This window comes from Heliangelus exortis, chromosome 11 (assembly GCF_036169615.1).
Source record: "Heliangelus exortis chromosome 11, bHelExo1.hap1, whole genome shotgun sequence".
In the NCBI taxonomy this organism is placed as follows: domain Eukaryota; kingdom Metazoa; phylum Chordata; class Aves; order Apodiformes; family Trochilidae; genus Heliangelus; species Heliangelus exortis.
Window position 1 is genome coordinate 1,504,953 of NC_092432.1, and position 22,657 is coordinate 1,527,609.

At 41.1% G+C, this 22,657-nt stretch overlaps 1 protein-coding gene across 4 annotated transcripts in view; it reads right to left on the reverse strand.

Annotated features, from left to right (window-relative positions):
* MAP2K5 (mitogen-activated protein kinase kinase 5) overlaps window positions 1-22,657 on the reverse strand; it is a 127,350-nt gene that overhangs the window by 104,292 nt on the left and 401 nt on the right. For 2 of the 4 annotated variants that reach the window (XM_071754118.1, XM_071754119.1), the window contains exons 2-6: window positions 18,490-18,538; window positions 13,632-13,699; window positions 7,851-7,920; window positions 3,312-3,352; window positions 2,505-2,572 (exon numbers count right to left, since the gene is read on the reverse strand). In XM_071754118.1, the coding sequence (XP_071610219.1) occupies window positions 2,505-2,572; window positions 3,312-3,352; window positions 7,851-7,920; window positions 13,632-13,699; window positions 18,490-18,538 (296 nt within the window). The remainder of the gene's footprint in view (window positions 1-2,504; window positions 2,573-3,311; window positions 3,353-7,850; window positions 7,921-13,631; window positions 13,700-18,489; window positions 18,539-22,657) is intronic. The other 2 variants (XM_071754121.1, XM_071754120.1) reach the window with 2 other exon arrangements.

Consider the following 22,657-nt stretch of genomic DNA (forward strand, 5'->3'; position numbering starts at 1 on the left):
AAAAAAAAAAAGAAAAAAATAATAAACCCGAGGCAATTACTTTTAATGCTTGTGCCATTTCACTCTATAAAAAGAAGTGAAAGATAAAAAAGAAGAAGGCATCAGGTTAAGCTCATGGTTACATATTCTGAATGGATTTAACAGGAGCAATGCTGACTGATGTTCAGTATTGCTACTCCTCCAACTGCAGACTGCAGAGATAGGAAGGCAATTTAAGAAAATTATCTATTTTTCACCATTAAAAACAAGCATTTTAGATATACTATGCTTCAAGATCCAACCCACTGTTTGTCAGCTCAAAGGAAAAAAAAGAAAAAATACCCCTACACAGCAGGTGTTTCAAAAAACATCAGTGAAATCAAGTTTACATGCAGTTTTCAAGTGTCTCAGGTTGTTTTAAAACTCCTTAAGGCATTACCCCCCCAAAATTTCTATACATCTGCAGCAGAATGAGTCCAACTCCTGATTAAGGCATCTCAGGGCCATGCCCAAATTGAGGGGGGTGTCAACAGTCTCAAATCCTGCAAAATGACCCCCAGTCTTTTTTTTTTTTATTTTTGCCAGTGAGAGAACTTTACCAAACCACAGCTATCAGTTTGGTGAGTTTTATAAATCCAGCTCTCAATGGCTTCAAGCTGCTTCCACCCACTCACACAACACTGATTCATCTCCTTTCCTGACAAACTCAGTTCCTTGCAGGTTCAGCACCACAAACTGCCTGGGTAGCAATATGTCTGCAAAACTTAATCTCAAAGAGACATTCTGTTCTTATCACTGAAGTATAAAAAAAAAAAAAAAAAAGTACAAAATAATATATTCTTGAAAGGCACGTGCACGTGTCTTGATCACAGATCATTATTAACAAGAGCAGTGAAAACACAGATTTCATATTTGGTGGCTTTGTTCTTTAATAGGCCTCTTGTTCCCACGACTACTTTAAAGAAAAAATTAAGTTTTCCAAGGAAACATAAGTTGATCTTGTCATCTTTCATGACTAACAATTTGTGAACATGAAACAAAGAGAGACTTTCAATTACTTCAAAAACAAAACTCGTCGTGCAGAAGGTTTAGGAAAAGGAACTGCAATTAACCACCAAATAAGGTGACAAGAACCTTCTAGAAGCTTCATTTTCAACACACTTGAAAAATAAGCTCAAAGTACAGGCAGTACTGAGAGCCAAAGCACAACAGCAGCAGAAAGCAGCTTTATTTAGTTCAAGGCTATGGCAGATTGGGAGGAGGACTGCAGTTCATAAAGAGATGGAGATTTATTTTCTTTCAAGAGTCTCAGATGGGTTTGACCACTGCAACAAAACTTCCCCCCCCCCCACAAGGGATGGGGGCAGACTTTGCCAGGATATTGGGGTTTTTTTTAATCTCAAAAAAGCCACTCAAGGGAAAACCCAAACTGGTTTTAGTGGCACTTGAATGGAGCCAACCCTCTGCTACCCCAACCACGGGGGGTGGTACCCTCCTCATCAAGGGGTACCCATGGCACATCTTGACCTGGTACCAGGTCAAGAGCAGGTTTTGGGATTGTCCCCCCACAGCAGCACTTGGGGGTGTCTCCCAGAACAGGCACTGACACCTCAGCCACTGGAGGATGACTGTGTCTTGGGTCATGCTCATCTCTGTCATCTTTTGGTTTTTTTTTTTTTTCCCAAATGCTCTCAGAGAGAAAAGGGAGCAGCATGCTCAGGCATGGGGAAATGTAACATTAGATGCTTATTAGAATAACAGAATAATTTAGCCTGAAAGGGATCTCCAGGGATTTCTACTCCCACATTTCAAATAGGGTCTTACATGAAAATGGAGGTAGACTTTCTTATTTTAATACATAAGGGGGTTTTTGTGGTTTATTTTTTTTAACATTAGTATGGAGCACAATGACTTTCTGTAACAGTTCATGTAATAAGAGGGTGTTTATGCTCCAATACTTAAATATTATTTTTTTTTAATTTTAAAAAATGAGTTATCTTACACTTTAAGATCTAAATATGGGGTATGAAATTAGGACTGGAATGTAAAAAGAAAGATAACAGAGGTGGCCTCCAATACTTTGCTGAAACTGTATGAAACAGGGCACCTAAGCTGTTCAGGTTTTTCAAAAATCTTGCCCCATAAAAATAAACCAACTGCATCAGGTACCAGGTTTTAAATCAAAGAATCCTGAAATGAGATGAGCAACGAAGACCTGAACACACAGACTTTGCCCTAGACAGTGATTATCAGATCAGCTGAAACAATGAGCACACCCCTAAAAAGAGCATTTATATAGGAAAAAATTAATTTCTTTTGGCACAAAACATTTCTGGAGAACCAGCAGCACGAGTTCAGCTCCGGGATCCATGAACCAAGGTAATTCCACCCTTCCCACTTCACTCAGATTGAAAAAGTTATTCAACACCAAGCTGATTGTTGGTAACTACAGCACAGGAGGTTCCATTTTGTTGTAAGGAAAGAAAACCAACCCAAAACACATGCTCCCAATTCTTGACTCTTACCTATTGCTTGGAAGGGAATCCGAGACTGCTGAGCTGCTATTATTAGCAGCCCCTGCTCGTGTATTTACCTGCAGGCAGGGAAAGGATCTTTATCAGTCGTTTGTGTTCAGAGGACACTCTTCTAATTAACCTGTAATTTGCCATGAATTTCTCATTTCAGGAGGAAGGTTAATTAGCTTGTTGCTAGGCATGCTGATGGTTGAGGTCTTGCCTGTATGTAGGTTAGCAGGCTACAGAAACCATGGACTGCAATACATTATCTTTAAATCTTAAATGCTGAGTTAAATAATACAGGGGGAAAAAAGAAAAAAAGATGATCTGACCACCATTTCTTCTCATTTTAACAATTAAATGATCATTTAATATATTCCCATTTCAAAATGGGGAGGATGACAAGCAATAGCACACCTGAGTGAATCAAACCACCTGAAATTATTTTATTCCAGTGCTTTCCACACCTAGAGAGAGTACAGCAATCAAATTAATATGCTGGGGGTTTAAAACTCTTTGAAGTAGTAGCAGACATCAGTTGATAAACAGAATATTAACATTTAGGAATCTTATTAACAGAGGTTAAAAACAAAACCAAAGGCTACTCCATTTCCAATAAAACTGCACGTGCAGATATTGCAGCCAACACCCAGCAGAATGAATCCTTCTCCCACCCTCACAAAAAAAAAAAAAAATAAAAATTAAAATCTGCTTGCCAGAGCTCAAGAAGGTGCAGTTTTATTTGACATTTCAATAAGTGGAACACAGCATTACAAATCCATCTAACTTTACTGAAACAATTATTGAAATTCATACCTTCAGGCCATGTATGTTCCGTTTCCCAGGAGGCTTGCAGGCTGAAACAGTAATTGACTAAATTGTAGAACACATCAGGGCCATTTACAAATTTGCTCAAAATGAATCTTTTAAAAAGAAATGAGGGTGACACCAAAATTAGCAGAGAGAAATGATTGAAAAGTGCCTCACAAGACCCAGAGTGGGAATTACCAACCAGGATTTTTAACTTGCAGGAGTGAGCATTTATAAATGCTAAGAGCTTTCTGACACCATGTAATATAAATTCTAATTTCTGCTTAAAACACATCAGAATCAAGAGAACTGTTGGCTGGAGTGATCAGACTCCTTTTGTAATTCAAATGAAAAATCAGTATCTTGTGTCACTCTGTTTTTACACGCTGTATTTTTTTCCTGGCATTTAACAGAAATATTTGCAAGATGTATCTTAAAGGAAGCAGCTGCCACATGTCAGGAGTTTGTCACGTTGTCAAACACAGACAATTTGTTTTAAATGTGCAAAAAAACCATGCCAGGGGCAACAGCATCCAGTCTCAAGAAAGCAAACACTGGATAAATGGGATCCAAACAGACACAGAGGTACAAATGTGGCCTCTGCTTATGAAGTCTGGGTTTACAAAGGGACTTGCTGCTTCCTCCTGAAATCTCCTCAAGTGTATTTGTGCTTTTGTCACATGTTAAAGGCACCCAGGCTCCATGTTGCAGACAGGTCCCATTTTAAAACTCCAGTGCCCTACAAATTGTATGTTAAAGGGCTGTCACTTTTGATGGATTGTCTGAGGAGGGACGAGTTTGATTTTTCTCTTTCTCTGATGCACACACGTTTCCCTTCCATTTTTGACAGCAGGAAACAGAACTATTTATTAGTCAGAAGGACAGAGGTGATAGTTATTAAACACATCAGTTAGGGCCAGGCCCTGTGCCTTTAAGTGACATTAAAAATTACCACATGCATCTTAAAGAAGAAAAATATTATCATACTGTAGGCATTAAAAAAAAAAAAACCAAACAAGTGGTCTAAAACATACAAGGATACTGTATTTTTTTCCAGTGGATTACAATCAACATTTTGAACAAGATGTTAAAAGAAGAATAATTTTTATGACATATTTGAGTGCCATTTTCACCTTGCATTCTTGGGGTGTATTTAATATAGACAGGATATGTGTGTATGTGTGTTTATACACACTCTCCTGCTCATGCATATCCACACAGGGATTTATTTTCAGTATAAAAAAAATAAACTCTGGCTTTTATACCTAGAAAACAACAATTTTTTTTTTTAATAGACAATAAAATTTTTTCCCCTTCAAGACCTTTAAATTATCAAATGAACAGAGCACACCCAAGCTAACAGAGGATGGCACATGGATTTTTACTACTGACAGATTTTCTGGAAGAGAGGGGTTTTTGGAAGCTGAGTGGAGATGGCAACTGGGAGGCTTCCTCAGAGGTAAGAGGCAGAAAGGATAAAGGACTCAAAGGAAGATTGGGCTTTCAAAGGAAGCTCTTCAAAAGTGAGAATCTTCAATTACAGGCAGGAAAGCTGCATGTTATTGATGGGACTTTCAACTGCAGTACAGAGAGAGCCATGGCCAAAAGGGCAGGAAAGCAAAGTGCTTGTGCTAACAAAATTTGGGATGTTCATTAAAGAGGAAGAACTAGAACCTGAAATGCCAGAAGACAGTAAAAAAAAATGCAGGAAAGTCCATTTTATTTGTTCTTGCAGAAAAGAAGGATCAGAAGGTAGAGGCAGGCTGGGAAGTGCAGGGTAGCTTTAAAGCTGCAACCTAAAAAAAGTAAATGTTTTAAGAAGGTAATTTGGAAAGATGAAACAGCAACCCAGCTCTGAAGGAGAAGGAGCAAGCCCTCTGCAAGGAAATACCCAGAAATGTGTGTAATTGAGCCAGTGGTGAAAATGTGGAGTTAACACATGGGGATACTCTCCTCAGCAGCACTGAACTAAACTCTGAATCCACACAAAGAAGAAAATTCTTGGATGGAAAGGAAAGAGAAAAAGGAGAAGGCAGCAGGAGAAGGAATCTACTTGGCTGGTTCTCCACAGATGACTCAAAAGGACAATCAAAAAAAAAAATGCAGGAAAGTCCATTTTATTTATTATTGCAGAAAAGAAGGATCAGAAGGTAGAGGCAGGCTGGGAAGTGCAGGGTAGCTTTAAAGCTGCAACCTAAAAAAAGTAAATGTTTTAAGAAGGTAATTTGGAAAGATGAAACAGCAACCCAGCTCTGAAGGAGAAGGAGCAAGCCCTCTGCAAGGAAATACCCAGAAATGTGTGTAATTGAGCCAGTGGTGAAAATGTGGAGTTAACACATGGGGATACTCAGCAGCACTGAACTAAACTCTGAATCCACACAAAGAAGAAAATTCTTGGATGGAAAGGAAAGAGAAAAAGGAGAAGGCAGCAGGAGAAGGAATCTACTTGGCTGGTTCTCCACAACTGGCTCAAAAGGATAATCAAAAAAAAAATGCAGGAAAGTCCATTTTATTTATTATTGCAGAAAAGAAGGATCAGAAGGTAGAGGCAGGCTGGGAAGTGCAGGGTAACTTTAAAGCTGCAACCTAAAAAAAGTAAATGTTTTAAGAAGGTAATTTGGAAAGATGAAACAGCAGCCCAGCTCTGAAGGAGAAGGAGCAAGCCCTCTGCAAGGAAATACCCAGCAGAAATGTGTGTAATTGAGCCAGTGGTGAAAATGTGGAGTTAACACATGGGGATACTCTCCTCAGCAGCACTGAACTAAACTCTGAATCCACACAAAGAAGAAAATTCTTGGATGGAAAGGAAAGAGAAAAAGGAGAAGGCAGCAGGAGCAGGAATCTACTTGGCTGGTTCTCCACAGATGACTCAAAAGGACAATCCAGAAGGTTAAGTAAGCCTGGTTTTTAACCACAAAAAATCCCTTTAAACACTCAGGCATCTCAGCTACTGAACACCTCCTGCCACAACTTCCCCAGATTGTTTTCTTAAGGGGTCTGTATTTAATTGCCCTGTGTTTCCAAGAAGGACTCCCCAGCCTGTCAGAATCATTCACTACATCACTTTCTCCAAGCCACATAGAAGCCTCTGGCATTTTATTTCTTGCAAGGGGGGGGTCAGTGGGTTTAGACTGGAGACTAGGAAAGTTTATTTACTGGAAGAGTGGACAAGCATTGGGACAGGCTACCCAGGGAAGTGGTGGAGTCACCATTCCTGGAGGTGTTCAAAAAAATGTGTAGGAGGACATGGCTTAGTTGGCTGATGGTGTTGAGTTGATGGTTGGATCTGAGGTTTTTTCCAACCTTTAGGATTCAATGATTCCATAAACAGCCTTCTAGAGAGTAAGGCTCAGGAAAAAGGCTGAGATCCTTCCATCTCAACTTGAGGAGAGGATGCAGCCTCCCCTGTCCTCACATGAATGTGTCTTGGCTGCTGACTGCTGGAGCTCCCATACCTGGGAGTCCCCCTCTCAATCCCATCCTGAGCCATAAAAAAAAAAAAAAAAAAAAAAAAAGCTCTGTATTCCCCTTGAACTCCAGTCTCTCTCTTCCACAGGAGCAGTACAGAACTACCAGGAAACCCATCCTCCTTTTGAGACCTTATTAGTATGTGTTGGAGAAGGCTGTTGGTTAATTGCCCAATTCAAACTTCAGAGAGTTGTAAGTAATGGAAGTCTAGAATGTTTAATTGGGAAACTCATAGTATGATTATTTGTATAATATCAGTTAAATGAGAAGAGTTTAATTTTTAATTATTTCAATTAATTTATTGCTGGGAGATTTACTTGGAGAATTTAAACCTTATCTGTTTCATCAATTAAGAACCCGAGATTCAAAGCCTGGCTAGTGAGAGCATCTGAATGAATCAGCAGAATTATGTAATGTATTCAGTCATTTTTTTAATCATTCTTTGAGTTCAGAGGGAGCAGTGCCTTCCCAAAAACCTAACAAGCTGCCTGTGGATTTTTTGTTCAGGATGTAGATGACCTATTTTTAAATTGCCTCAGCCCATATAATTGATTACATTTTTCCCTGTTCAGGAGAGCTATTAAAGTACTAGTGATTGTTTTGATACCACTAAGTACCCAAAATCTCCAATAAAATATGTCACTCAGAGAGCTTCTGTGACAGACATGATCCCATTTTCAAAATGAACAATGAAAGGCACATCCCCCAAGCCTGTTGGACTGATTGATGACATCAAAGATCTTAAAAAAACCACCAATTTTGGTCAGTATCCAAGCTTTAATTCATCTGCTTTGGTTTGAATATATGCAAAACCATCACCAATGAGCTTTTTTTTTTTAAATGTACATAAATATGTTCCAGGCAAACTGAATCTTGTTAGTCTAATTTACTCCAGTAAATTAGCTATTGTAGATGCAATAAATGTAGTTTTCACTACACTCCTCACAATAAATGAATTCTTCTATCCAAATTAAGAGGTAAACATCATGCTATGTGCATTTAAACCTCCAGAAAGCATAACTGGTGATGAAACACCACTGATATCATCATTGTTGATTAGAATTTGTTAAGCATTACCTCTTGGATATATCTGTAGAGGCTCTATTAACTGTCCATTTACTTGCTGTTCCATTACAGTGGAGTAATACTGCAAAGAGATTAAAGAAAGAGATTACTCAGTAATGTATGAATAGTAGTAAGAGAACTTATGGCTTGTTTAATTCAATGCATTTAATTTTGCAGAAGTGACTCTAGCCCAGGGATCTGTTCTTGGCTCAGCTAAGCAAGTTTCAGGCCCACCAGAAACCTGGGAATGCTTCAGAAGAGTGAGCAAATGAAACATTTACAGCAAACACAGCACTTGCCACACCTGGAGAAGCCAGAGGAAAAAAAAAACAAAATAAAGCAGTCAAATGTGGAAACAAAGAACCACTGTAAATATAGTCAAAAGCTGTGCAATTAGGAAAAGTCCAAAGAGGGAAAAGCATCTGGAAACTGCCCAAGAGTTTGCAGCCATGAGGCATCAACACAGCCCCCAGGAGTGGAGGTGATGTGCACACCTTGCCTGTCCAAATTTACAGGGTAAAGAAGTGACTGCAGTGACACTCAGGGCTCCCCTGCCAGGAGTGACCTGTGGGGACAGCCTACTGAAAGGAAAAGGGACAAAAAGGGACAAAAGGGGAGGCAAGGGTATCAGAGAATGTCAAGAAGACCCAGGAAGCATCTGGTGTGGTCTGACGAAGCCTGAGAAGTGGCAGGAGGATGAAGGATGCCATTAAAGGAAGAAATAAAAATCTGGATTAAAGACATCAAGACCTTTATTAGCCTTTCACCAACCCTGAGGAGGAGTGAACACTCACCAGACAGAACACTTCCACTGGTGAGCAGACAATCCTGGAGCAAGGGACAGCCCCTACTTCAAGTTTAATGCCTATAAACACCCCCTAAAGTCTCTCATCACAAAGTGTTAAACATTGCAAGCACATCACAGGGCACATTTTGTTTGCAATCACCCAACATCTTTGAAGCAAACATGCTGGCTGGTGGCCAGATCTCCATGGCATAAATCAGTGTAGCTCCACTGACTTTCATGCTAATTCTCACCAGCCAAGTGTGGTCTAAGACTTCAGCCTGTCACTGTTACCACTGGTTTGTGATATTATTATTATTATTATTATGATGCAAACTGGCAAGAATGGATGTCAACAAGAAGAAAAAAAAAAAATTCTAAGTCTCCATGGAATCAAACACGTGTGTTTCCCTCACACCAATGCCTCCCCACAACAGAAGCATTTTTGATCCATGCAGCTTAAGGAAGACCAAAGTTTATCAACTGCCTCATCTTACAAAATATTTTTCTTTACTCTTACACTGGGAGGAAACCCAGGAACTATAGGAAGCAAATGCTGGATGGACACAAAAGTCAATTTACATGCAAAAGTTTTTCATTGCTTACTTTTCATGCCAAGAAAGGGGAAGAAATTCACTTTTTGGGAAAAAAACTCTTAAAGAGGATCCAGCCCCATCTCCTGTGTGTGTATCTGGTACAATACCTGCTGCTAAACCCACTTCTCTCATTAAAAGCTCACCACAGGATTTTTTGAGAGGGGTATCTCATTTATATTAACCTACAAACACACAAAATCTGGACCTTCAATACCTGGGTGACCAATGCCTTTCACTGTCCCTGCACAGAGCAAAACTACTCATCACCAAAGCCCACTCTTTCTAAAATGATCCAGGAGTTTTTTCAGGAGTCAGGATACTCCATAGACTTATTTTTTTATCAGGGAGTTATGAGGAACACACCAAATCCTTCCCTATGTACCCTCACAGAGATGTGGCACTGGCACCTGATACTTACAGAGCTCTGAAAAACTCTCCTGCTCCACTGGGGACCAAAATTGCTTAAGAAAAATGAAGTTTTTATTAACATTCTACCAGTGGCATTCTATGACCTGAAGACATGTTTAAACATACATTACATACTCTCCAGAATAATCAAACTAAAATAAACATCCATGAGAATGTTTTCTACCAAAAAAAGGAAAAAAAAAGAGCCCAACTTGAGGGAGAAAGAGAGAGAGAGGGAGAAAAAACCATGGCCCTCTCCATTACTCAAACAGTGATGACAAGTAAATGAAATATCAATCATGTAAGCTGTCAACCTTTTGGGACAGCAATAACTGTTAACAAGTAGTCTGGAAAAATTGTCTGAAAATGACCTGTCCTCCACACATGAGCATTTGAGGTTTCCATGGAAAATTAAGATGCCAGTGGCTATTTGGAACATTGTTCAGGTATTCTTTTTAATGGGAAATTTGCCAGTTATTGATCCAGAGCATGTACCCCTTGCTTTCAGAAAGCTGCAAGCAACTTTCCAATCAGTGGCTGTCAAAAAAATTACTGCCTTTTTATACTGATACAAGACAACAGCTAAAGTGCAACTCCACTGCTACTCAATGGCTGTCTTTAATTAACTGCAGGACACAGCAGAAAAATAATTTGATTTCCCATTCCACAATATTTGCATAGGCACCACACAGGGTGATTTCTGCATATTCTAAACTCCAAAACTACCTGAAATCACTTACTGTCAAATTCAGAAACCAAAGAACCTAAGGATAAGAGATCACAAATGATCCAAAATATCTTCCCCAATTATAGTGTCATACTGTAAAGAAGTAAGAAATCTGTATTTTCATAGAATTGGGGTTTTTTTGTTCTCAAACCAAATAAAAATCCTTACTTTGGTTTTGGAGAATACCAGCAGAACTGGAGGCAAATTGCAACACATCAAAATTCCTAGAAATATTTTGGCAGCTGTCCAAACCTCCAAATATTTACTGAGGGCTTCAAAATACTGAAAAAGGAGTATTTTTCTTCCTTGGAATATTCTTCAAAATTACAGTAGATTCATTTCTTTTCCTGTAGGCTAAGACCATTTGTTTTCTTATAAACACAGCCCAAAATGACACCTATAGGATGTCAGAAAGTTAAATCATCAATGCAACACTCAAACAGAAAACTAGTTTAAAACTGAAGGGAAAAATTTCAGAGAAGAAAAGCTGCTGAAGCAGAAAGAAGTAATTTACAGGCATCCCATAATTTTTTAAGGGAAGGCAGAGTTGAGCAATCATAACTCTAATGTACTGAAACTTTAACAATAAGCTTGGAAGCATAGCAAAAAGATGACCTTACAAAGGCATGAATAATCTTAAAACTGGGCCAGGAAAATTCAAGTTTTCCAGTTTAACAGCAAAAAAGGCAGATATTTTACAAGGAAAAATGGAGAAATACAAAGAATTCCTTGGGGAAGCATCACCAGTGATCTAGTTGTATGAAACAAAACCAGAAAAAGACCCAAACCAAACAAGCACAAAACCCCCATGGCTGCAGCCTGATTTTTCTTCCTTTCTTTCACACAACTGCTTTATGCTCTTTAATATCAAGCTTGTAACACAATGGTTTCACCTCCACCAGAAAGAAAACTGCCCATGAGAGGGGCTAATTCAATAAATCCCTGGAGTTTCACAGAGATCAATCACCATCACATGGAACTTGCACTTTTTTCACCCCAGGACTGAGTCACAGACAACAAACTCCTTGAAACAGAGTCTGCTAATGAACTTCCAGGTGATGAAAATCCATCCAGCCCTGGCAAGAAGAGCCAAGAGATGCAGAAATTGTGCAACCTCCCCAGATAGCAAAAAATTTCACTTGGGGAGCCTTCCTGGAGTCTAGAAAACTCGAGCCTCCTTCATGGGGAACATTGATAGTTTGATGTGCCAAGTTCCCATCAACCAAACTACGTTGTTTTGCCCAAAACTAAAGAATATGCACCCCAAAGGGAACCATAAAAGAGAGGCTCAGGTAAGATGTAGGTGGCCCAAGCATCCTCTGCAATGGAGAACTGATGAGAAGGGCTAAACTCAACCTAACCCCACCAAACCCAGCTAAAAGCAGTATTAAGCAGGGCTTCTTTCTGATTTGTTTGAAGTTAAGGCCATCAATGTGCACTTTATAAGGAACCAGCATTGCACCTGGTTTAGTGAGAAAATACCTGTTTGTCATTTCCTTGCTTATCATATTCCATTTAACAGGAAATGTTAAATGGTTTTTTTCAGGTGTACCTGCAAGATGAAAGATCCACTGAAGCTCTATGCAGATCATTTTGTTTCAATAAGTAACTTTCTTTTCTGTTGAATGTATATTTATATCTCTCTAGACAGAGACTTTACACACATCCACGTATCACAGAATAATAGAACTGGCTGGGTTGGAAGGGACCTCAGAGATCCCCAAGTCCAACCCTTGATCCACTCCCCCCGTGGTTCCCAGCCCATGGCACTGAGTGCCACATCCAGGCTCTTTTGAAATATCTCCAGGGATGGAGAATCCACCCCTTCCCTGGGCAGCCCATTCCAATGCCTGATCACCCTCTCCAGAAAGAAATTCTTTCTCATGGCCAACCTAAACCTCCCCTGGCACAACTTGAGACCTCTTGTGCCCTCTTGTCTTGCTGAGAGTTGCCTGGGAAAAGAGCCCAACCCCCCCCTGGCTCCAACCTCCTTTCAGGGAGTTGGAGAGAGTGATGAGGTCTCCCCTGAGCCTCCTCTTCTCCAGCCTCAACACCCCCAGCTCCCTCAGCCCTTCCTCCCAGGAATTCTGCTGGATCCCTTCCCAGCCTCCTTGCTCTTCTCTGGACCTGCTCCAGCACCTCAAGCTCCTTCCTGAGCTGAGGGGCCCAGAACTGGACACAGGACTCAAGCTGTGGCCTCCCCAGGGCTGAGCACAGGGGCAGAATCCCTTCCCTGGACCTGCTGGCCACGCTCTTCCTGAGCCAGCCCAGGATGCCATTGGCCTTCTTGGCCACCTGGGCACACTGCTGCCTCCTCTTCAGCTTCCTGGCAATCCAGACTCCCAGCTCCCTTTCTGCCACTCTGTGCCCAGCCTGGAGCTCCCCAGGGGGTTCTTGTGTTGAACCTCATCCCCTTGGGATCAGCCCAACTCTCCAGTCTGTCCAGGTCCCTCTGCAGAGCCCTCCTGCCTTCCAGCTGATCCACACTCCCCCCAGCTTGGTGTCACCTGCAAATTTGCTGCTGATGGACTCAATCCCCTCATCTAAATCATCAATAAAGAGATTAAACAGCACTGGGCCCAACACTGATCCCTGGGGGACACCACGGCCGCCATTTTGATGCAGCCCCGTTCAGCTCCACTCTCTGGGCCCCTTCCAGCAGTTCCTGACCCAGCACAGATGCCCCTGTCCAAGCTGTGGGCTGACAGCTTTTTCAGGAGAATCCTGTGGGAGATGGTGTCAAAGGCCTTGCTGAAGTCCAGGCAGATATAAAGGCACACACAGGCACACATATACCTCATCCTAAAAACCAGAAAAATACATCTTTAAATCCTCTCTGAATATTGAGCCTGCAGCTACAATGGAACTCTTCAGTTAGGAGGGGTGAAGCAGTCTCCAGATGAAAGTAGATTTTGAAAAATTTTTAGAGCCCAGGGGTTCATTTTTAATGAGCCGTTACTTTAAGTACTGCATAAAAAATAGAAGAAATTGATAGTCCATTTAGCCTGCACTATACCTAATGCAAAAGTCATTAAGATGCATTATTCTTAATGTTCATGAGATGATCAGTAACTGTACAAGCCTTTTTTTTTTGGTCTGTGAAAAAGCCAAGCATGTCCATCTATCTCGTATGATATAGTTTTTCAACACCTCCACTTAACAGGGGAATATTGTGCTGTGAACACTGCAGCATAAATCAACACCTTGCTACAAGCAAAAATACACCAAGAGAAAGTGGAAAACATGTAAAAATTCAGCATTTCTTATACTATACCTACATAGGACAGCATGGCCTTCATTTCTTCATCACTTCTAACAGTGATCCGATCACCATCCTCATCTTCATCTAAAAGAAATGGGTTAGATCCATGAGCCATGGGAGAAGGATATTTACAATTTTAATAAGTAAGGTTTCTACTGAGACTTCCAGAAGCAAATAAAAATAGCAAGAATGTATAAACCAGTTCCACAGGTAACCAGGTGCTCTGAAATAATGATGTCTGATGGCTCTAAGCATTCCTTAACAAAGACTCCAAGCACATCTAAAAAAGGGCACAAAGTGCTCAAAACTTTGCTCTCAACAGCTCCTTCACTGCCAGAACCTCTATAGAAGCTGAGTGCCTTACATATGCTAAGATTTCTTGCTGAACACCCATCAAGATATTGTTTTGACAGAGCAAACAGAAATTCAGGTCCTTGACTGTGCTTTGATTCTCCCAGGTGGAGTTAAGTTTGGGCAGTTTGTTTCATCAGAATTAGCAGAAATTTAAAAAAAGAAAAAAAAAAAAAAAAAAAAAGGAACAACAACATCAAAAAGAAACACATTAAAATGGTTTACCTCCCACAAAAACCTTCTGGTCTGTCAACCCTACCTTGGGCATCTCTGCTTCTTCATGACACAATGCTGACATAAAAACTAACTTACAAGTGGGCACAAATCTGCAATTTTTTTTAAATGAAATTTAGAAGAAGACAGAAGTTTGTGAGCCAGTAAAGCAGCCTGTGTTTTTGTTGACAGTGCAAGTGTGGGTGAGGAGGAGGCAGGAACAGCATCCCCAGGCAATCCCAACTCCACGATGACAGCTCAGGCACAGCCCCAACCACCCAGACCCAGCGTGGTGGAAGAGGCTTCTGGAGAAATAAAGCCAGAGAAAAGGCAGCATGAGTCAGAAAAGCTGCAGCAGAACAAAGCATTCTGAAAGAATTATTATTATGAAGATCTGAAGGAGGGACAGACTCTCCAAAAAAAGCATTCATCACGTGTAGGTTCACCAGCTGAAGCAAGAGGCTCCAGCCTCAGGGGCTGCATGAGATGCCCCATGAGGTTCCTTCTCTCCAAAGGGAGCAGCATCCACCCCAAGATCTCCTGCCCTGCTCCTTGAGCAAAGTTCCTACACTTCCACTGATGGGAGAGCTGCTCCAGCTGAATGGAACAGACCCAACCCCTCCAAACCCACTGCAAAATGTTCATTTCTCTTCATTGCTCAAGCTTTGGGGGGGAAGGGTTAATGATCTGTCTCCAACTTTTGTCTGCTGCAATTTAAATATCTGCTTTAGATACTTATAAAGCACAACAAAACAATAGAAGAAAACAAAAGCAAAGCACAGTGTATAGCCCAGTTTTACATTTGGGTTTTTCCCTTTTGGACAGGAAGCTCTTGGAAAATTAAACAACGAAATGTCTGACTGATACCAAAGAATGGCTGACAAACTCACACACCTTTTTGGCCAGAAAACATCTATTTTGGTCAATCTCACACACACACAGGCCTGTTTGATTTGGGATATTTAAAAGGCCTGAGACACTCTGAGAGCTGATGGGGGTCAGGGTGTTGGGACAAATCCAGATGCAGGAGGACAGACAGACAGACAGCTGGCACAGCCACTGCCTCTGATATCAGCATTAAAAAGTGCCATTGTGTCCCTGAAGGGAAACTCACCCTTGGTCCTAGTTTTGCAAAGAATCTGGTAACAAAGCTGAGTCAACAAATTAAAAATATCCAAGAAAAGGAGTTGGTTCGTTTTGCCTCTGAAAACCTAGCAGGTGATGCTGAGGTTGTACTGAAAAAAAGCAAAATAATACAGAAGAGAGAGCAAAACAACAAGAGTAACAATATTTTAAAAACATAAAACAAAAAGTAACATAAAAAACCACCAGAATTACACTTTAAAAATGTACTGGAAGAGGGCTATGGGACACTGGAAAGACAAAAGCTGGAAGAGCAATGGGATTGCACAGCCATATCCTACAAGAACATGGAAATTTAACTGGTGAACTGCCAGACTGCTCCAACTGCTTGCTAGGTTTCCCAGCCTGCAGCAAGTCATGAATGATGAAAAGATTAAGAAGAGTTAGTGAGTTGAAACTGAATGCTTCTGTGCCTGGAAACGTTTTAGGCAGAAAAGAGGAGGAGTTGTAAAACTGCTACCTGGCCAAAACCCAAGTCCCAGTCACAGTGTGTAACAGAGAAGAAAGGCTGAAGAAACAGCTGCTGGAATAGTGAACACAACCAGTGCCACACATCAACAAGAAGGGATCAGAGGAAAAAGCACAAGAGAGGAAACATATGACAGAGGGAGAGAAGTAGTCAGAGATAAAAGCTGCTCACCAGGCCTGGCTCGAGGGAACAGGCTGAGCTGGGACCAGCAAAAAAACCCCAAAAAGCCAAGAAAACTCTCAGAGCCCCCTTGCAAAACATTCACATAAAAGAAAACCAAAGCCACAAAACACCCCACATTATCCACTGCAAATGATTTGGAAATTAACTCCAAATTTCGTAGAGCTGCAGAATTTCTGATGGTGGTACAAAGAGAATAAATTAAGAGCTGCAGAATTCCTGATGGTTGTACAAAAAGAATAAATAAATCAAAAATATCTCAGTGAAAAGGCTGAAAATGTTACCTGGCACAGGAGAGCTCTAAAGCAGCCAGGCAATGCTTCTAAAGAGTAAAACAAAAAACCCATTTCTTGTGTCTGTGCAGAGATCCTTTGCCACCCCATCATGACATCTAAGTGGGCACAACCCAAAAAACCAACCCAAAACCTAGCCAGCTATCACACATGGGTTCAGAAAGATTTCCAGGCTTCTCCACTTGCCTAAAGCACAGCAATATGATTTTCCAGCACATTAGGAAAGCAAAAGTAGAACCAAAAAATCCTGTATACTGGCTGGATTTTGCTAATGTCACTTAAAATGGAGGAAGAAATCCTCACAAGATACCAAATAGAGTGGAGCAGATGGCAAACAAATATTATGGAGCAATCTTCACAAAATCTGCAGTGTGTCACAAATACCCAAAATGGCAGAGTTTGGATAAAAGGATCATAACAGGCCATATGTTGGTAGTGATTTTATTTGTAGTGATGTGTTACCCAACGGTGAAATCCACATAAAGGTCCAACAGTAGGAAAAGAGCAGCCCCAGGTATGAGCTGCAATGGATGGTTCACTGTAGATAACAATAACTGAATGAAGAGTAGAAGAGCCTGTGCTGGATGGCAATTATCCACATCTGAAGAAGCAATGAAGCAGGTGAGCATGGAGCTGAAGTCAGTAAAATCCCAGCATTTGATATGGAAAAAGTCACCAGCAAAATCAGGCATCAATATACATAACATATTTTAGATGCCAGTTAAATGGCAGGGGAAATGGTTTTGTGCAGATGTAAATGACAGACTAGAGACATGAACTGAAAGCACAGAAGCAGATGTTAGAAGACACAACAAAATAAGTATTTCCAGGAAAGTTCTACACATGGTCCCATTAATATGGGCTACTGCCCTGATTGCAGTGACTGCTACTGGTGCATGAAGCTCAAACAAAGCTAATGTGTGAAGTGGGAGGGATGGAAAAAAATATTAACAAATCATAAAAGAAAAAAAAAAAAAAGGCAAGGCCTGGTTTTGCTCAAGTTTCTTTAGAAAGCCTTGTTTTAAAAAGCATGGCAGAAGAAACCTTGAAGCTAGAGAGAAATAATTATCATCTCCATTCCTAGGTTGCTGGTATTTCAGTTGAAGAGAACACCAAGAATCCTTCCAGAATACTGGAAGGATAATGGAAGGAGCATAGAACAATGTTGCCTCTGAATATCTACATACAGAATTACCCACAGAGCTCTAAAATGTAGAGAAATATTAAGTAAGAACACAAGGCCCTATCTTGTCCTCTCTGCTCTCTCCTTCAGAACCACTTCCTTATTCTTCCAACATTTCTCATGTGATTCTATTCCCTTCCAGCTCCTTCTTGCTATTTCATCTCTACCAAAGGAAAACAGAAAAAAAGCAGAATACATTCTATTATATATAATACACTATCATTAAAAAGGAACAATAGGAGCCCTTTTTACTTGAAAGCAAGCTTGAGCTTGGTATCTTATCCCCTAAGACACAGATGTTTCACTCTCTTGCAGCTTACTGCTCTTCAGAGAGGACAATTGTGTAAGAATCCCTCCAAAATAAACAGGGTTCAAAGTATTAGCAGATCACAGGCCTAAATCTGCACTTATATACACATGACAACTTTTTTAAGTTAGCAGAAGTGTAATTCAACCACCTCCACGAGGTGCAAGGGCATCGTGGACAATCCCAACCCACAACTTGCTCAGATCCCACACAGAAACTGCTTCTCCCACCTGGGAGACAAAAGGTGGATTTAGCTTGAGCACAAGGAAAAATTAAAACCTAAAACCACGCACAGTTCTTTTAAGGAAAAAAAAAAAAAAAGACAGTGAAAGGAAATACTGATTTCTAATGCTGCTAAACCTAGTACAAAATCTGTACTTTGTACAGTATTTGAGTAAAAGCTGCTGCTCTTTTGGTTTCTTCCAACAGAGGATTAAAATTTTAAGCTTACACCTACAGGTACTTTATACTTTTCATTTAGTTCAAGTAATATAATTGCAGTGAGGAATAAGAGCAGGGTAAGGTCATGCTGGTAATTAAAGCTATATTGTAGAAATATGCTCCTGCAAGACATGATTAAATAATAAAATATTGCTTTGCTCAGTATCATCATTAAACTTGCATTAATGCATAAATATTTAACTGTAACATATAATGAACGTAAAACATTATTTATTTTAAAAATGACAGCCCTATAATGTGACAAGGGAAACAGTTTATACAAGTCATACTTACACTCAAATGCTGTTGTCGTTGCATCTGGCAAAACTTGACCAATGACATCCTAAAATATAAAGAAGAATTAGCTATATATCAGCTGGGAAATGCCTGAGATGATTTGGAGTAAATCACCTCTAATCTTCCCCAGCTGCAGGCAGGAGACTTCAAGTCCTGACACCCACCACCACCCCAGCTGCAAACTCAGCACACAACACAAATTAGCACAAATCATTGTGCTCTTCTTCCTCTCCAGGTTATCTTGAGGAAGACTGATTTCTTTTTCAATAACTCAGCCATAACTGCAAACAAGTTACCATGGCTTGTCCTTGCAGCTCAAAGAACCAATTCTGTTGGTTAGGGAAAAGTGTACATCTAACTCATGGGGCTAAGTCACCAAAAAGCACATTTTTTTCTCTCTCAGTCCTCCTACATCCAATTCCTCCTCTCCACATCCAATTCCTCCTCTCCACCTCCAAATATCCACCTTGGTCCTCTTTTCCAGCCCAGGGTAACCTCATCACACAGCTCCCAACTCATAGCTCAGGAGCAGCAGGGTCACAAACAGCTCTGGATGGGCCCAGGGCTGCCCTGAATTAAAAGCCAAGCTGTGAGATTGGACACATTTTTGTTGCTTTCATGCCACAACTGCCCTGAAAAGTGACAGGACCCAGCTGGGGGCTGGCAAAGCAGTGCTGTGGCTCAAGATGCTCTCCCATACTATGGTTTGGGGGGCTCTTCATCACTTTTAGTTGGAATGTTAACTTCTTCAAAACTTGCTAGGTGGATAGAAATCCATTGGCTGGCCTGGAGATTCTAAAATACCCAAAGAAGTGGCAGTACTAAGGCCACCCCCAGCCCCAAAGCTAAGACAGTGCCATGCAGTGCCTTGCCCAGAGGAGATGGGAGCTGCACATAGAGATGCCCACAATAAAACACAACATTTCCAAGTGTTGCACATCCCTTCCTCCAAAACAGATGACCCAAAAAAGATTTTTCTTTTCCAGCCTTTACATTGATCATTTACTCAAAATTCAGTGAAAAATAACTACTCAGAGTGAAGTCATCCTGGTGTCCCAGTCCATGTGCTCTTGTCAGCCTTGCAATATGTCCTGTCAGGGCAGGACATAAATGCCCAGCATGGTTTGTTTTTTTTTTTTCTTTCCTGCTGCCTGATTTCTCATGTCAGACAGTCTCACCACTGACAGTGTCACAAAGTGATTAGAAATTAATGAAAAACAATATTTCTTGTCCTTTGTACACTGTGAGCACCTCAGGGTGCTGAGCAACCCCCCGGATCAAAGCCTTAGTGATCACTGTCCTGTCACTTCTGCTTTCTCTATCTTTTCACTTAGTTTAAAAAAGGAAATTAAACATTCAGTGCAACGTCAGAAAGACACAGTTAATACAACAAAAAGGCAGCAAAAAAGATTTCCACTGAGCTAAGCACAAAATCTCTCTCATGTGTTTTTTCTTTTCAGATGCTAAAATAACTCGAGTACATAATTTATTAATTGTCCACAAAAAGAAAAAAGATGTGCAGGAGAGCACAGAAATAGTGATGGCAAATTCTCCTAAATTGTTTTTTTCCTGTTCAAAATAACTTTTTATATCCTCCAGGGTTCTTTAAAATAAGAAATAACCACGTACATGGCTTTAAGAACTATTATTTAGTGCCAGACAGAGTTTTGGTGTGAATAGTTTAAAAGAAAACCCTACCAACAGCTGCAAAAACTTTTGTTGTTTTCAGCACTTCTATTTAACAGATGGACCTGAGCAAAACTATCCTGGGAGGAGGTGGGAGGGTAATCACCCCATCACTCTGTTGTTACCATGGGATTTCCATCAGCTACATAAGATTTCCCTGCTCAAACATCCAGCAGACCTCTCCGTGACCCAAACTTAAAGGATTACCCTACATTTCAACAGATTATGCATGATGATTTTCTACTCTCACAACAAAGATCACAAGCAGCAGAATACTATGACTTGTAGACATTGTTCAAGTGGGCTCAGACACACAATAGCTTCTATTATACCTCCCCAAAATAAAAGGCTTTAACAAAGAGGAAAAAAACAGCAGCTGAAACAAAAAACCTCATCAAATCTGTTCTCTTGAAGAGCTGTGGAGCCCTGGGTGAGAAAGCAGAAAATGTGAAAGCTCTGCTTTAACCAGCAGGGTAAATACTGAAACCATGGCCCTCACTCCCTCCTAGATAAAACTTGGTTTATCTCAGTAGGACATCATCAAGTTATCCTGACTTAACATCAAGTGCTTAAATACCCTGGTGACAGCTAGAGCAAACAAATCTAGAGAGCCTGAGGAAAAGAAGCAGCAAGCTTGTTGTAATTTATTTAGTGAGGTCTCTGGAATAAATCTGTTCACTAGGAGCTTACAGGTCTGCAAAGCAGATACCCACAGAGTGTGTATAATGTATATTATGTATTACCACACATAATTCTATGGCTGTGCACAGAGATCTGGGGACTCCACACCACAACAAGATGTACACCAGCCTGAAAACCTAAAAGGCTTCACTTATTCCTATTCAAACCCCTGTCCACAGTGATGTGAAATTCCAAAAAATAATGCCTAACGAAAACTTGCTGTTCTCAAAGATAAATTTAAGGTTCTTTCTCAGTATGAAGCAGAATATGGGACCTACCTAAGAAGGAAGCACAACCTTATGACACAGATAACTCAAAGCTTCCCCAAGAAGGACATCAGAACACTGAGTGGGCTCCACTCCTGCCCTCCCCATCACTCTTGGGGTACCCCCCAGGCTTATGTGTTGCCAGATCCACCACTCTAATGAAGGGAGCCTTCCATCCTTTAATTTCTGCAGCTATCAGATAAATTAAGTGCCTGTGCATATTGTGCTGGCACCTCCTGAAACACCATCAGTTAGACAAGGAGGGCCTCCATGTGACAGGAGGTTACTGCAGTGGAGATGTTGATGGTTTCAGGTGCTCCTCAAGGTCCTCTGTTGTCCACTGGAGACTTCAGATGTCAAGGTCTCTGTCAGGTTCTCTTTTCAGCATGCTGGAGGCAATTCCTAAAAAGCTCCCCTTGTATCTGCAGGGTGGAGCAGGTTGTCCCAGGCTTGCTGCACAACCACTTGAAACTCACAACCTTCTCTCCAAGGGAAAACTACACCTCCCAAAAAAATCCTACTGGGCTGTCACAAGTTCTGCTCCTTCTCCTCCACCTATACTTGGGATAGTGAGAAATGTTGGGAATAGTGAAACCTGGAATATCTACCATCCATTCCAGTTATCTGCAGCCTTCTACAGACCCAACATCAAACACTTTGCAGCAAACCAAGACCCTGCACATCTCCTCAGTAAAATGCAATATTGAAAGAGAACTGCAGCATCTCCCTCCAGTATTAATGACAAAAGAAATTAAATATATACAGGATGTATGGAAACAAACAGATGCACAAGGAGTTTGTAGCAGAATCATATTACACAGGGAAGATGAGGCCACCCTGAAGACACAAGTATCACCAGTATCACCAGTGCCCAACGATTAGATTTTTTCTTTGGGCTAAGGATGCAAATAAGAAGAAACTGTAAGTGGGATAAGTATCCACTGCCATTTCTGAGCAAAGAGGATCCTTTTACATGTGCAGAGAGGAAGAAAACAAAGCAGGAAGGGGTTGAGAGCAGCCCAGGATGCAACAAATCCACAGCAATGAGTAAATATCACCAAAACCGAGCCCAGTTACACCCCCTGCGTGGAGCGCACAGCCCCCGAGTCGGGAAGCACCGATTTCCCGATGACAACTTCCAAGCTCCTCCTGAAGCGATGCCTTGTGCCCAGCCCTTCCCACCATGGATCCTGCATTCCTGACCTTTGGAGGAACCATCCCTTGGGGACCACAGCTCCGCAGCTCGGGTCCTCCTGACCGCTTCACCTCTGCACAGGAGAGCAAAGCCACCCCGCACCCATCACCTCCCCTTTATCAAACCCGGGGGGCACCGCCGCTGCCCCAGACCCACGATCTTTGGCATTCTCTACCAGAACCACTTCCCCATTAAAACTTTCAGGCGCGACACAAAAAAACCCTACAAACAACAACAGAACAAACAAAAAAACCCAACCAAAATTAAAAAAAAAAAAAAAAAAAAAAATTAAAAAACCACCAAACCCCACCTTTCACCTCCCAGGGAGGGTTTTATT